At 37.4% G+C, this 13,556-nt stretch overlaps 1 protein-coding gene across 1 annotated transcript; it reads right to left on the reverse strand.

The window, feature by feature from the left end:
* Positions 1 to 531: 531 nt before the first annotated feature.
* LOC149539881 (uncharacterized) lies at positions 532 to 3,720 on the reverse strand. Its single transcript, XM_089801080.1, has one exon. It carries the CDS (start codon positions 3,216 to 3,218, stop codon positions 1,098 to 1,100), a length of 2,121 nt encoding a protein of 706 aa, XP_089657206.1. The 5' UTR covers positions 3,219 to 3,720; the 3' UTR covers positions 532 to 1,097.
* Between the last annotated feature and the right edge of the window lie 9,836 nt (positions 3,721 to 13,556).

Here is a 13,556-nt window from a genome sequence, read left to right on the forward strand (position 1 = left end):
ATGTTTCATTTAAGTGTTGTGATGTTAAGCTAAGGTTGTCCCAAATGAATGAACGGGGGTGATCATATTGCAGGTTTTCAACAAGCAGTTAGGAAGCAGCCAATGATCTCACAAAAACTCAGAACTTGGAAGTTTTTCTCCATGACCTTATAAGTACTAGGAACACCAAATTATTAAAACAAATCAAGAAACAATAATCTAAGCACAGGTTTTGTGGATGCAATCTTCTAAGAACGAACCATATTACAAACTAAGTCCATCTCTCTATGCAATGGTTATATAAAGTGGCATCTACAAAATGTAATCCAATTTAAGTACAAGATTTGAAATGGACCAAAAGAATAGATGCTAAGATATTATAGGAAAGGAAAAACAAATCGGATTAAGAGTTTAGTTCTTGACATTGAAATTAGAGACATTACCAGATCAAATTAAAAGAAAAGACCTTAATGTGTTTACAAAAAATCAAGAAGAGGAGAGATTCTTAATCAAAATCTGCTTGCTTACCTTACAGAACTCCCGAGAATTGAATAGTTGCAAAATCACTCTACATAAAAAATTTAATTATCAAATACTTTTTGATAACTTCCTACATGTATTACATGAGTTGAAGCACTAAGTTAGCTTTGCAAGCAACTACTAGTGCATTTTTAGGATGATATATCCTCAGAGTTGATCAAAAATTGTATGTACGGACTTCAAGAGGAACCTTAATGCCTTGCTCCATTTGTAACTCTATTGCAGAAAGAAGCTGACAATACTGAAGAAATCAAATTTTCCTCCATTTCTAAATAGTTGTATTAATAAATGAGCACAGATAATTCTGACTAATATTCTTGCACTGCTTGTTAATCTCTCCATGTTTACATTGAAAGGAGGAATTAAGGCAGAGTAACAAGAAAAAATTGATGAGAGCAAATCAAATGACAATTAGAATTCCCTATGCTAAAAACGATTTCCACATCTCTTCATAGAAAAATTTAATCAATCAAATCAAATTAAATTTGAAGGAGTTATTATTGCTATCTCATTTCAAAATTCAAACCGATTCGATGTAATTGTAGCTTGCTTGTATGCAACAAAAGATAGATGTTGTTTCATGACATTTTGCTCCTTTTTCTTCGGACGGGCCCCTTTCCATATGCTAGCAGCCTAGATCGAGGAATAACGGGAGCTTTCTTTTGGCGCCGCCTCTTCTTTTTGGATTTGCTTTCCACTTCATTATTTTTTCCTTCTGAATGACTATTACCCTGACTGTTCAGCCGCCTACCATGATTATGCTCACCTTTACTTTCTCTGCTAAGCTTTTTCATCCCCTTCACAAATTTGGATTGGCCATCATGCAAAGCTGTTTTTTTCCTCTTCTTTTGACTGAATCTATTGCGCATTGGAGGCTTCCATTCTTCACTCCTGTAAGGAGCCAACTTCTTAAGTGAAACATACTGGTTCAGTTCCTTATCATCTGTCATTAAAATCTCTTCAGTGCTTAAACCGTAAGTATTTAATGGAACTTCTCTGTACTTAAAACGAGTAGGAAGATCGCCTATCATGTCCTCGTAGTCCAACTTATAATACTCTTCAAGTTGCTTGTCCAATAAAAGTTTCTCCCTGAGTGAAACTCTGCCCTTCTGTCTTTTCTTAGTTCTAGAAGCTTCCTCTGTGTCAGTCCCTGTATTGTTCTCAACATCATCGACATGCTCGCGGGCTTCTTCTTCCTCCTCCTCATCTTCTTCCTCCTCCTCATCTTCTTCCTCCTCTTCTTCTTCCTCTTCTTCTTTGTCATCATTTTCTTCACCGCTATCAGTTGCTGCTTCCCTCTTGCCCTTGTCTGAACTCCAATCAGAATTTCCAGCAACTCGATCTTCAGGATTCAGTTTCTTATGTTTATTGACTTTTTCCCTTATTGCCGCAAAACCCTGCTCGGATCCCCTTCCATCCCAACCTTTGGGAAGACCCAAAAGTTCATCTTCTGCGTCAAAATCTGGTTTCTCCAAATCCAATTCATCATAGCCCTCAAAGTTCTCATCTACATCTTGAGCACAGTAGTATTCGTCTCCAAAAGCTTCTCTCATCTTCATATCATAGTCATCCGGATCGAAGTCCTCGTCAAGGTCTCTTTCATCCAACATATTAACCTCATCATCCTTTACCCCGGCAACCTGTCTGATCTTCTCAAGCTTCTCCATGATCTCTTTCTTCTTGACATTCTTGAGATGTTTCAATTCTTCCTTCCTCTCAAATTCAGTATGCAGCAACCTCTCTTTTTTCTTCTCTCTCTGCTGCTTTCTTGAATTTGGCTTCTTCCTTACTGACCCCTCCGTGAACCTCGCATGCCCCAGCACCTGATCACCTGCCCCTTCCTCAAATCTAAAATTATAGTCTGCCTCAAACCTATCCTGCTTCTCCAGTTCCTCCTCATCCTCCGAAATCCCCACATCTCCATACCCTAAACTCCCCCTCTCCTCGCGCTCAATCCACCCTTTATTCAACAAATAGCTCTTCAAAAACCTGTCATTATCATCCAAATCATCATCCTTGCCAAAATACTCATCTAACCGGCGCGCAATATCTGCATCCTTAGCCCGTTGCTCTGCCTCCTTAACAGCCTCCTCTTCCTCCTGTTTTTCGCGCTTAATCTCCTCTGCGCTCTTTCTCTTCACTGTTAGCAAACCTCCATCGTCGCTAGCATCATCACTATCCTCGACACCCATTAAAAAAGCCCTCTTAAGCTCATCTTGCTCTTCAGCGTAGCTCTTTGAACCCCCCTTTTTGACATTTTTAATGGTTTGTTTATCATCGTCAAATTCAGGCCCATTCTCAAGCAAATGCTGAGCCGTGACATCTTTCAAATACAATGCTTTTTTCTTCTCGTCTGCGTCCTTTCTCTTCTCGTCAATCTCTTGTTCTTCTTCGTCATCATCATCATAAAGTTTTGCATCTTTCGTATAAATTAACGGATCTTTCCTTTTCACTCTGGTTAAGGTTTCATAAAACTGCAGCTCTGTCTTCTCTGGGATATACCCATCTTCGTCCTCTTCCTCTTCTTCAGAGGAGTCTTCCTCGTCAGAGTCACCACCTAAGCCCTTCTTTTTCAGCTCCTGCAATCTGTGAAGCGCCTCCCGCTGCTTGTTATGAGCAAATCTCTGAGCATAAGCCTTGTTTACCTTAATCAGTCCGACATCCTTTTCCTCGCCATCAGTGTCTCCTAGCAAATCCATTTCGCGCCTAGATAAACTAACAGTAATGGGAAGCAAATTCTCAACAAAATTCCTATGTTATAATTTCATCCCTACCAGAATCTGTTGTTAAATCTACTTGTCCAATATGATTTCTGAGCTGACTCTTCCAGCAAATTGGATAAAAAAATTATGAGAGTTTTGGCGGATAGGTGCATTTGCACTTAAAGCTGCTAGCTTTCATAGCTAAGACGTGTGCCCATAGACCCCTGGTTCCGAAACCTAGGGTTTCGCAGGGAAGAAAAGACGATCTATAGAAGACGTTGCCTTCTATGAAATAATGGGACTGGTTTACCCCAGCAACGGTCGCAGTAGTAGAAAAATGGTTAAAAAGACGAATAGAAAATTAATCGCCGTTGGATTTTTCTCGTTGTCAATTGTGTTTATCGTCCCCGCCGCCGGACTCTCATCGTCTTCATTTCTAGATTTATTTATCGACTAGAAAAGTGTTCGACCAAGCAAACCGCTCGCACAGTCTACGGTGCAACTTATATGCCACAATGTATTTCATTTGTATATAGGAAGACTTAAAAGACTATTTAACACTAGTCTCGGTGCATAAAAGTTGTACATAGCCACTGCAAAAGACTATGGAGGAAATTAAAGTAAGTGAGTATCATTTTCAGATAAGCCGATAGAATAATAAGCTTATCAGGGTAATAAACTTCTATTTATCTCCTACTTATCAAGGTAATAAACTCTTATTAATTGGGATAATAAGCTCTTTTTTTTTTAATATAATCTTATGTGATCAAATTAAATTATTAATAATTTTCAATTTAAATAACAAAATATTTACTAAACAATTTTTAACAATAAATATATAAATAAAAAATTTACTTTACGTGTGAAAATGTCAAATTCGAATATGAAATATGCGAAAAATTCGGGCCAAAAATGGAGGCATCAGAATCGAAAGAAGCATCTCAAAGACCCCCATAGGAGAGGTGGCTCCATAGCTAACCGCAGCAAAATTCATAACAAGTTTGGGAAAGCGGTGTTGGAAATGATTGAAAAGATTATGAATGAAGGATAATGGAACGATAATGGAACTGGCAACGAATGTTTTCAATCATTGTTTTGTCATTGATGTCAAACTTTCTACTTGCAAAAATGACAATTGCTTTAGTGATCCAAATATTATTAATTGGTTGATTGACAAAGAGGTGGCAATCAATAAGATGTAACTAGAGTACCTAAGAGAAAAGGTTGAAGTTATGATAATGTAATGAAGTACAAGGATCAGCTAAGACATTGATGAAATAGTGTATTGATGACATATTCTGACACATGTTGTAAGGATTAACTAAGTGCTAAACAGATTCTCAGTTGAAGCCGAGCAAGCTCAACTTAGTGTATGCCGAGTGATCTTCCGGTGCCGAGCAATCTTCAGGTGTCGAGTGAAGATCAGGTGCCGAGTAGCAGAAAAGACAATAAGTGTCGAGTAAGTCTTCATGTGCCGAGCAAGATATAAGTGCCGAGTGATATTGAAGTGTCGAGTGAATTCCAAGAGCCGAGTTTCACAGAATTGCTTCAGGTGTCGAGCATCAATAAATCAATGATGTCGAGTTGCTACATTATTTTGAAAAGTCGAAGATTCGCCAGATCTAAGCCGACATGGTAGTTATCTAGAATTTTGCGAACTAGATAAAAGATAAGAATGATGAGCTGGTGGCACAAAACACTATGTAAAACATTTTTGGCAAATGCTAATGGATTTATCATGAAGTTTCTAGATAGAAACAAGATATGGGACAGATACATTGTATCCTACTTAATCCATTGAAACCCTAAAGTTAGAGAGGGAGATTTGACCGGGAAATGAAGAACAAAACTTCTTTATAAGGAGTTACAGGTCAGAGATCAAAAGAGTGTGCAAGAGAGGGAATTGGTCATAAGTGTGATCATGCGAAAAAGCCTAAGATGAGTAATAATAGAGCATCAAGACTCTGAGTTGATCAAGTGACCAAGAGATTGCATTGGCATAACGAGTGGACAAACTCAATGAGACAGATCTTGAAAGGTGAACAAGCTGTCAGCACTGCAAGGAAGAAAAGCCAAGCAAAGTAAGGAATCGAAGAGTGATCTGAAATCCGCACAGTTAAGGCTGCAATCTGTATCAGGTCAAAACCTTTCTAATACTTTCTTACCATTGTATTAGATATTGAAATCCTACATTGCTAAGTTAGCTTAACAGCTAGGTGGATAAGCCTCGGGAAAAGGACAAAGAGATCCCCAGGAAAAGGACAAAGAGATCCTTAAGAGAAGGATAAGAGATCCTTAGGAGAAGGATAGGAGATCCTTAGAGAGGGATGAAAGATTCTTTTGAGAAGGTGACTGAAAATCCCATGGACTTGGGTGAGCCTAATAGCTCTATGTAAATCCTTTAACAGGGTGACATTCCAAGTTGAATGTTCTTAAATCCTTTTAACAAGGTCACATTTAACAATGTGTTGTAGCCTTTAACAGGGCAGACCATTGGAAGTGGTTGAAATCAATTGCGCAGTTATTTTGTGGGTACCATCCCCACTCCAGTTTTACCTTCTTATTCTTGGAGGGTTTCTGGGTTATCAAATCCTTAGTGTTATGGTGTGATGCATGTTTACTTTTCATGGTTGTTTAATGTTTAATTGCATGCATGATAATTTCAGTTGTGTGCCATTAAGGATTTGTAGAAAAAGTTTTATTGGACATCATTGGACCTTGGATAACTGATTCACCCCCCCCCCCCCCCACCCCATCTCAGTTATTCTAAATAATTCTAAGAATTGGTATTAGAGCCCACTACTGATTTGTTTCAAGGTACTAGCAGCAGGAAGATCAAGATGTCCAAGAGAGAAGTTCCCAAGCTAAACAAAGACAACTTTGTTGCATGGCAAATTTTGATGAAGCTACACCTCGGATCAATAGGCGACTATGCACAGACCTCAATCATAATTGATCATACAGACCCTATAGGACCCCTCATTGCAGATGATATGAGCAAGAAAAAGGAGCACAATCAAGCAATGTTAGATATTGCTTCAGCACTAAGCTATGCCAAGTATGATGACATCAAAGGATGTGATACATCACATTAGATGTGGACTACATTATCAAGAATCTATGGAGGAGATGACAATGTCAAGAGAGCCAAAAGAGAAAGCCTAAGAGGAAAATTTGATAATATGAAAATGGAAAAAGGAGAGAATGCTGCTCAATACGGGGCAAGAATGAAGGAAGTAGTCAGTGCCATAAGAAGCCTAGGAGGATAGTTAGCAGAAGAAACAGTATGCAGCAAATATTTGAGAACTTTGCTTCCCATCTATGCTATAAGAGTGTCAGCCATCCAAGAGCTAAGGTGCGTACCAGGCAACACAGTGACATTTGAAGGAATAATTGGAAGACTCGCTGCCTTTGAGTTATCTAATTTTGACAACTACAAGCCAGAAAATTTTGAATCTGCATTCAAAGCTAAGATGACAATGAAAGACAACGAGGATGTTCAAACGAAGAAAAAGAATGAAAAAGGAAAGTATGTATCCAGTGATAGCAACACTGATGAAGATGATGTGGACCAATTGGAGGCATTACTAGCAAGGAGATTTCATAGAGGAAGAGGCAAATTCAAAGGTAAGCTACCAATCATTTGTTTTAATTGTAATGAAGTTGGTCACATTACAGCCAGATGCACACAAAATAAAATTTACAAGGATGGAGGCAACTTCAAGAACAAGAAAGAGGAAAATAAGGACTACAAAGGTAAAGGCAAAAGATGCTACATTGTTGAAGAAGACTCTAACGAAAATGATGATGCAGTAGTCTATGTGGCTACGAAGGATGAATCAGATGAAGAAGAAGCAACTGCCCTGGTAACCTGCATGAACAAGAATGATAGGTGGATCATAGACAGCGGATGCTCTCATCACATGACTGGAGACAAAAGTAAGTTCATTACCTTTACTCAATATGAAGGAAATAGTGTTAGATTTGGTAACAATGCACCATGTCAGATCAAAGGGAAAGGTAGTATCAAGCTTACTGAAAAGATATCATGTGATAATGCATACTATGTTTTATAACTTGTTAAGTGTCTCATAGTTAGACAACATAGGATGTAAGGTTGAGTTTGAAAAAGGAATTGCTAAGATTTATAATTCTCAAGGAAGTCAAATAGGAAAAGGTGATCAGACTAGGAGTAACTTGTTTTATCTTGACATGGAAGATGCTTCTTGTCTTTTTGTTCAAACTGATGATGTATGGTTATGGCATAAGAGGCTATGTCATGTAAATTTTGACAATCTAATAAGCATCAGCAAAATGAAGAAAGTCAGAGAACTACCAAAGTTGAAGAAACCTGATAACATCATGTGCAAACAATGCCAAATAGGGAAGATGACCAAGTCAACTTTCAAAAGCAAGACTTATACTTCTAATGAAGTATTAGAGCTAGTTCATACTGACTTGTGCGGTCCTATAGAAGTCCAAAGCTACAAAGGTGACATATACATAATGCTATTTGTAGATGACTATTCAAGAATGATGACAGTCATGTTCCTGAAACAAAAATCAGATGCATTCCAAATGTTCAAATGGTACTTGGCTAGAGTTGAGAAAGAAACTGGAAAGAGCCTAAAATGTCTCAGATCTGATAGAGGAGGTGAATTCACATCAAGAGAATTTGAGGAGTTCTGCAATGAAAGAGGAATCAAAAGGCAGACATCAACACCTAGGACTCCACCTCAAAATGGTATAGTAGAGAGAAGAAATAGATCAGTTATTGACTATGCCAAGACTTTAATGATGGAGAAAAATGTTGCACTCAAGTACTGGAGAGAAGCTATAAGTACTACAGTCTACACACTCAATAGAGTTCAAGTCAAGAAAGGTACAAATGCAACACCTTTTGAATTATGGTATGGGCATTCTCCTACTGTAAAACATTTCAAAATATTTGGATGTAAATGTTATATATATAAAGAGTCTAGAAATGGAAAGTTTGATGCAAAGAGTGAGGAAGGCACATTTCTTGGTTATTCTACTAGGAGCAAAGCTTACAAGTGCGTGAATGTTAACACTAAAAAAGTAGTAGAAAGCACAAATGTGAAGTTTGATGAGCTTGTAGAAGTTCAAAATATTGAAAACACCAAGAAAGCAAAGGAATACAAGACCTTTGTATACTTTTATGAAGGTATACCTAATAATGAAGAAGTTGCAACCCATAATGACAATCAGTAACATAATCTAGTATCTACCGAGTCACGGATAGTGAATGCCGAACAACAGAGACATTCAGAAGCTGAATAGCAGAATACAAAAAATGTCCATTCAGATTTTGAGAACAACCAACATGAAGAAAATGAACAAATATCTGATAAAAATATGCATGAAGATTCAGATTCTAAAAGAGACTATATGAAAACAAGGAAAGAACTAGTATTGGTAAAGTATGTAAGAAGAAATCATCCTACAGATCAAATTATTGGAAATAAAGAGGCAAGACCAATGACAAGAAATAGACTCATAAATGAAACATGTCTGCTTAGCAAAATGGAACCAAAAACAGTAAGTGAAGCCATAACAGATGATGACTGGCATAAAGCTATGAAAGAAGAAATAGAACAAATTAAGAAGAACAAGACATGGACCTTAGTCTCAAGACCAGCTGACAAAAATGTGATTGGAACCAAGTGGGTGTCCAGAAACAAGTTAGATGAAAATGGTGAAATCACAAGAAACAAGGCAAGACTAGTTTGCAAAGGATATGCACAAGAAGAAGTACTGGATTATGGAGAAACTTTTGCTCCAGTTGCTAGAATGGAAGGAGTAAGGACCTTGCTGGCATATGCAGCTTTCAAAGGATTTAAGGTCTATCAGATGGATGTAAAGTTTGCATTTTTGAATGGTATACTTGAAGAGGAAGTCTACATAGAGCAACCGGAAGGTTTTGTTGATGAAGAGAACAAAAATAAGGTATGCAAACTGCATAAGCCTCTCTATGGATTGAAGCAAGCCCCTAGAGCTTGGTATGAGAGACTTCCCAAGTATTTGGTGCAAATAGGATTTGAAAGAACTGATGATAACAACAACATGTACATCAAATCAGAAGAAGGTAAGGATATTCTTGTATCTAAAATATTTGTGGATGATATAGTTTTTGGAGGAAAGGAAGAACTGTGCAAAAGTTTTGCTGACAAAATGAAACATGAGTTTGAAATGTCTATGTTTGGAGAAATCAAGTTCTTTGTAGGATTGCAAGTACATCAACTAAAACATGGCATATTTGTAACACAATCAAAATACATCAAAGAGATACTCAAGAAGTTTGGATTGGAAGACTCCAAACCTGTCAGCACACCAATGGCAACAGGACATAAGCTATCTAAAAGTGATGAATCAACTGAAGTCAATCAAACAATGTATAGATCCATGATTGGAAAATTACAATATGTTGTCCATAGCAGACCAGGCATAGCACTAGCAGTTGGAATAGTGGCTAGATTCTCTGCCAATCCTAGAGAAAATCATCTCATGGCAGTAAAGATGATAATGAGGTATCTCAAAGGAACTGATGATTTTGGCCTATATTACAAAAAGAATGAAAATTTTGAGCTCAATGCATATACAGACGCAGATTGGGGAGGAAACATTGATGACAAAAAAGTTACAAGTGGAGGAGCATTATTCTTAGGTAAAAGGCTAGTTACTTGGACTAGCAAGAAACAAACATGCACATCTCAATCCACTGCAGAAGCAGAATATGTGGTAGCAACAGTCAATTGCACAAACATTGTGTGGCTCAAACATCTATTGAAAGGAATGAAAGAAGAAGTAACTAAACCTATGATATTGTATTGTGATAATACAAGTGCTAAAAACATATCCAAGAATCTAGTAATGCATGCAAAAACTAAGCATATTGCAATCAAGTGTCACTAGGTTAGAGAATTGGTGGAAGACAAACAAGTGAAGATGGAGTACATTCACACAAAGGAACAAACAACAGATATCTTCACCAAACCATTGCCCAAGGATGCTTATGAATATCTTAGAGGCAAGTTGGGGGTAATGCCCCTAACTCAAGCAATTTAAAGCAACATAGAAGCTACCCTGCATCAATAGGAGTAGATCATTGAAATATCAGAAGTATGATGTAGAGGATGACAACAGGAGTAGAAATTCCAAATTAGTCACAAGCATGGTGACAAAGGGAGAAAAACATGAAGATGCAAAGTCTCTATCTAGCATGTTAAAGATGCTACGTCTTTGGCATTTATGTCAAAGAGGGAGATATAGGTGAAACTGATCAAGATCAATACAAAGAGGGAGATATATATGAAGGATCAGGAATATAGAGTAAAGATGCAACAATACAGAGGGAGAAGTAGAACAAAGGATTAAGTTATATCAGTTATATACCAAGCAGCAAACAAATGTAATTTTGGTGGTAACTAAGTTGATCAGCTTAATTATTTGATCAGTTTGGTTTGCCATCAATGCCAAAGAGGGAGATTGTTGGAAATGATTGAAAAGATCATGAATGAAGGATAATGGAACGATAATGGAATTGGCAACGAATGTTTTTAATCATTGTTTTGTCATTGATGTCAAGCTTTCTACTTGCAGAAATGACAATTGCTTTAGTGATCGAAATATTATTAATTGGTTGATTGACAAGGAGGTGGCAATCAATAAGATGTAACTAGAGTACCTAAGAGAAAAGGTTGAAGTTATGATAATGTAATGAAGTACAAGGATCAGCTAAGCCATTGATGAAATTGTGTATTAATGACATATTCTGACACATGTTGTAAGGATTAACTAAGTGCCGAACAGATTCTCAATTGAAGCTGAGCAAGCTCAACTTAGTGTATGCCAAGTGATCTTCCAATGCCGAGTGAATATCAAGTGCCGAGTAGCAGAAAAGATAATAAGTGTCGAGTAAATCTTCATGTGTCGAGCAAGATATAAGTGTCGAGTGATATTGAAGTGCCAAGTGAATTCCAAGAGCCGAGTTTCACAGAATTGCTTCAAGTGTCAAGCATCAATAAATCAATGATGCCGAGTTACTGCATTATTTTGAAAAGTCAAAGATTCACCAGATCTAAGCCGGCATGGTAGTTATTTAGAATTTTGCGAACTAGATAAAAGATAAGAATGATGAGCTGGTGGCATAGAACACTATGTAAAACATTTTTGGAAACTGCTAATGGATCTATCATGAAGTTTCTAGATAGAAACAAGATATGAGATAGATACATTGTATCCTACCTAATCCATTAAAACCCTAAAGTTAGAGAGGGAGATTTGACTAGGAAATGAAGAACAGAAGTTCTTTATAAGGAGTTATAGGTCAAAGATCAAAAGAGTGTGCAAGAGAGGGAATTGGTCATAAGTGCGATCATGCGAAAAAGCCTAAGAGGAGTAAGAATAGAGCATCAAGACTCTGAGTTGATCAAGTGACCAAGAGATTGCATTGGCATAACGAGTGGAAGAACTCAAGGGGACAGATCTTGAAGGGTGAACAAGTTGTCAGCACTGCAAAGAAGAAAAGCCAAGCAAAGTAAGGAATCGAAGAGTGATCTAAAATCTGCACAGTTAAGGTTGTAATCTGTATCAGGTCAAAACCTTTCTAATACTTTCCTACCATTGTATTAGATATTGAAATCCTACATTGCCAAGTTAGCTTAACAACCAGGTGGATAAGCCTCAGGAAAAGGACAAAGAGATCCCCAGGAAAAGGACAAAGAGATCCTTAAGAGAAGGATAAGAGATCCTTAGGAGAAGGATAGGAGATCCTTAGAGAGGGATGAAAGATTCTTTTGAGAAGGTGACTGAAAATCCCATGGACTTGGGTGAACCTAACAGCTCTATGTAAATCCTTTAACAGGGTGACATTCCAAGTTGAATGTTCTTAAATCCTTTTAACAAGGTCACATTTAACAATGTGTTGTAGCCTTTAACAGGGCAAGCCTTTAACAAGGCAGACCATCAGAAGTGGTTGAAATCAATTGTGTAGTTATTTTGTGGGTACCATCCCCACTCCAATTTTACCTTCTTATTCTTGGAGGGTTTCTGGGTTATCAAATCCTTAGTGTTATGGTGTGATGCATGTTTACTTTTCATGGTTGTTTAATGTTTAATTGCATGCATGATAATTTCAGTTGTGTGCTATTAAGGATTTGTAGAAAAAGTTTTATTGGACATCATTGGACCTTGGATAACTAATTCACCCCCCCCCTCTCGGTTATTCTAAATAATTCTAACAAGCGGATGCTAGATTTGAGGTTCCGATGGCCAATAGGTTTTTGACTTTGGAAGAACCTTCAGGAGGATATCAACACTAATTTTGGGTAGGAGGGCTTCAAGGTAAGATGGACATTGCAAAAGCCTCCTCTGATTCCTCAAGCGGATTTGAATCCCTTGCCCATCTCCCATTCTTCACCGTTGAATAGTTAGATGACCAAATTCAAGTTTTTAACCTGACTAGATATGCGCAGTCTAAGCTTATAAACTCTCTATCCCATTCAGTGAGTAAATCGCAAGTGGCCATGACCCCAGCTGTTAAGATTCCTTATAAGCCTATTTCCCCTTCTTCCTATATCCCCCCTCATCACAGACTAATCAATACCAACCAATCATCTATCGCTAACACAACTTCAAGGTCCCCCCCAAAGAAACCCCAAGATAAGCCTATTAGGATTTCCATTGAAGCAACAAATGACACCTAGTATGATTGTCTTAAGAATGGGGTTTTTGGTATCTGAAATGGTCCACTAAAAGATATCTTGCTTTTAACGGAATGGCTAAAAGACAACTGTCAGGAACAGGTAAGTATTTTTCACCATTCAGACAATACATTATTCTTAAAATGTGAGGAAGAATTTGTTAAAAAAGAACTCATTTCTGTTTTTGAATTTTTTTAAAAGGTCAATGTGTCAAAATGGTAAAATGGTTCCATAATTTTCACTTAGAAATGGTCGATTGCATGATCCCCTCATGGTTTACCCTCATTTCTCTCCCTCTGAAGTTGTGCGATATAGACATTATTTATTCATTAGGTTCAACAATTGGTGAAGTCATAGCTATTGATGCATCTTTTTTCTACTGTAATAATGTTAAAATCCTCATTAAGGTCAACATTAAACATCCTTCAAAAATCCAAAAGAGAGTTGAAATAGGTAAAGCTTCTTATGACATTAAATTTCAAATGTATAAAGGGAAAATCATTAATATCTTGAGATCTGATGAGTTACACAAAATCAAACCCAAGATCCTTCCCCTTACCTTGGATTTCAGAAGCAAATTCCCTAGGTTGAGCTCTGTAATAAACAGCAGGAA

The sequence above is a fragment of the Cupressus sempervirens genome, chromosome 9 (genome assembly GCF_028749045.1).
Source record: "Cupressus sempervirens isolate cs-2001-9-10 chromosome 9, ASM2874904v1, whole genome shotgun sequence".
Lineage (NCBI taxonomy): Eukaryota > Viridiplantae > Streptophyta > Pinopsida > Cupressales > Cupressaceae > Cupressus > Cupressus sempervirens.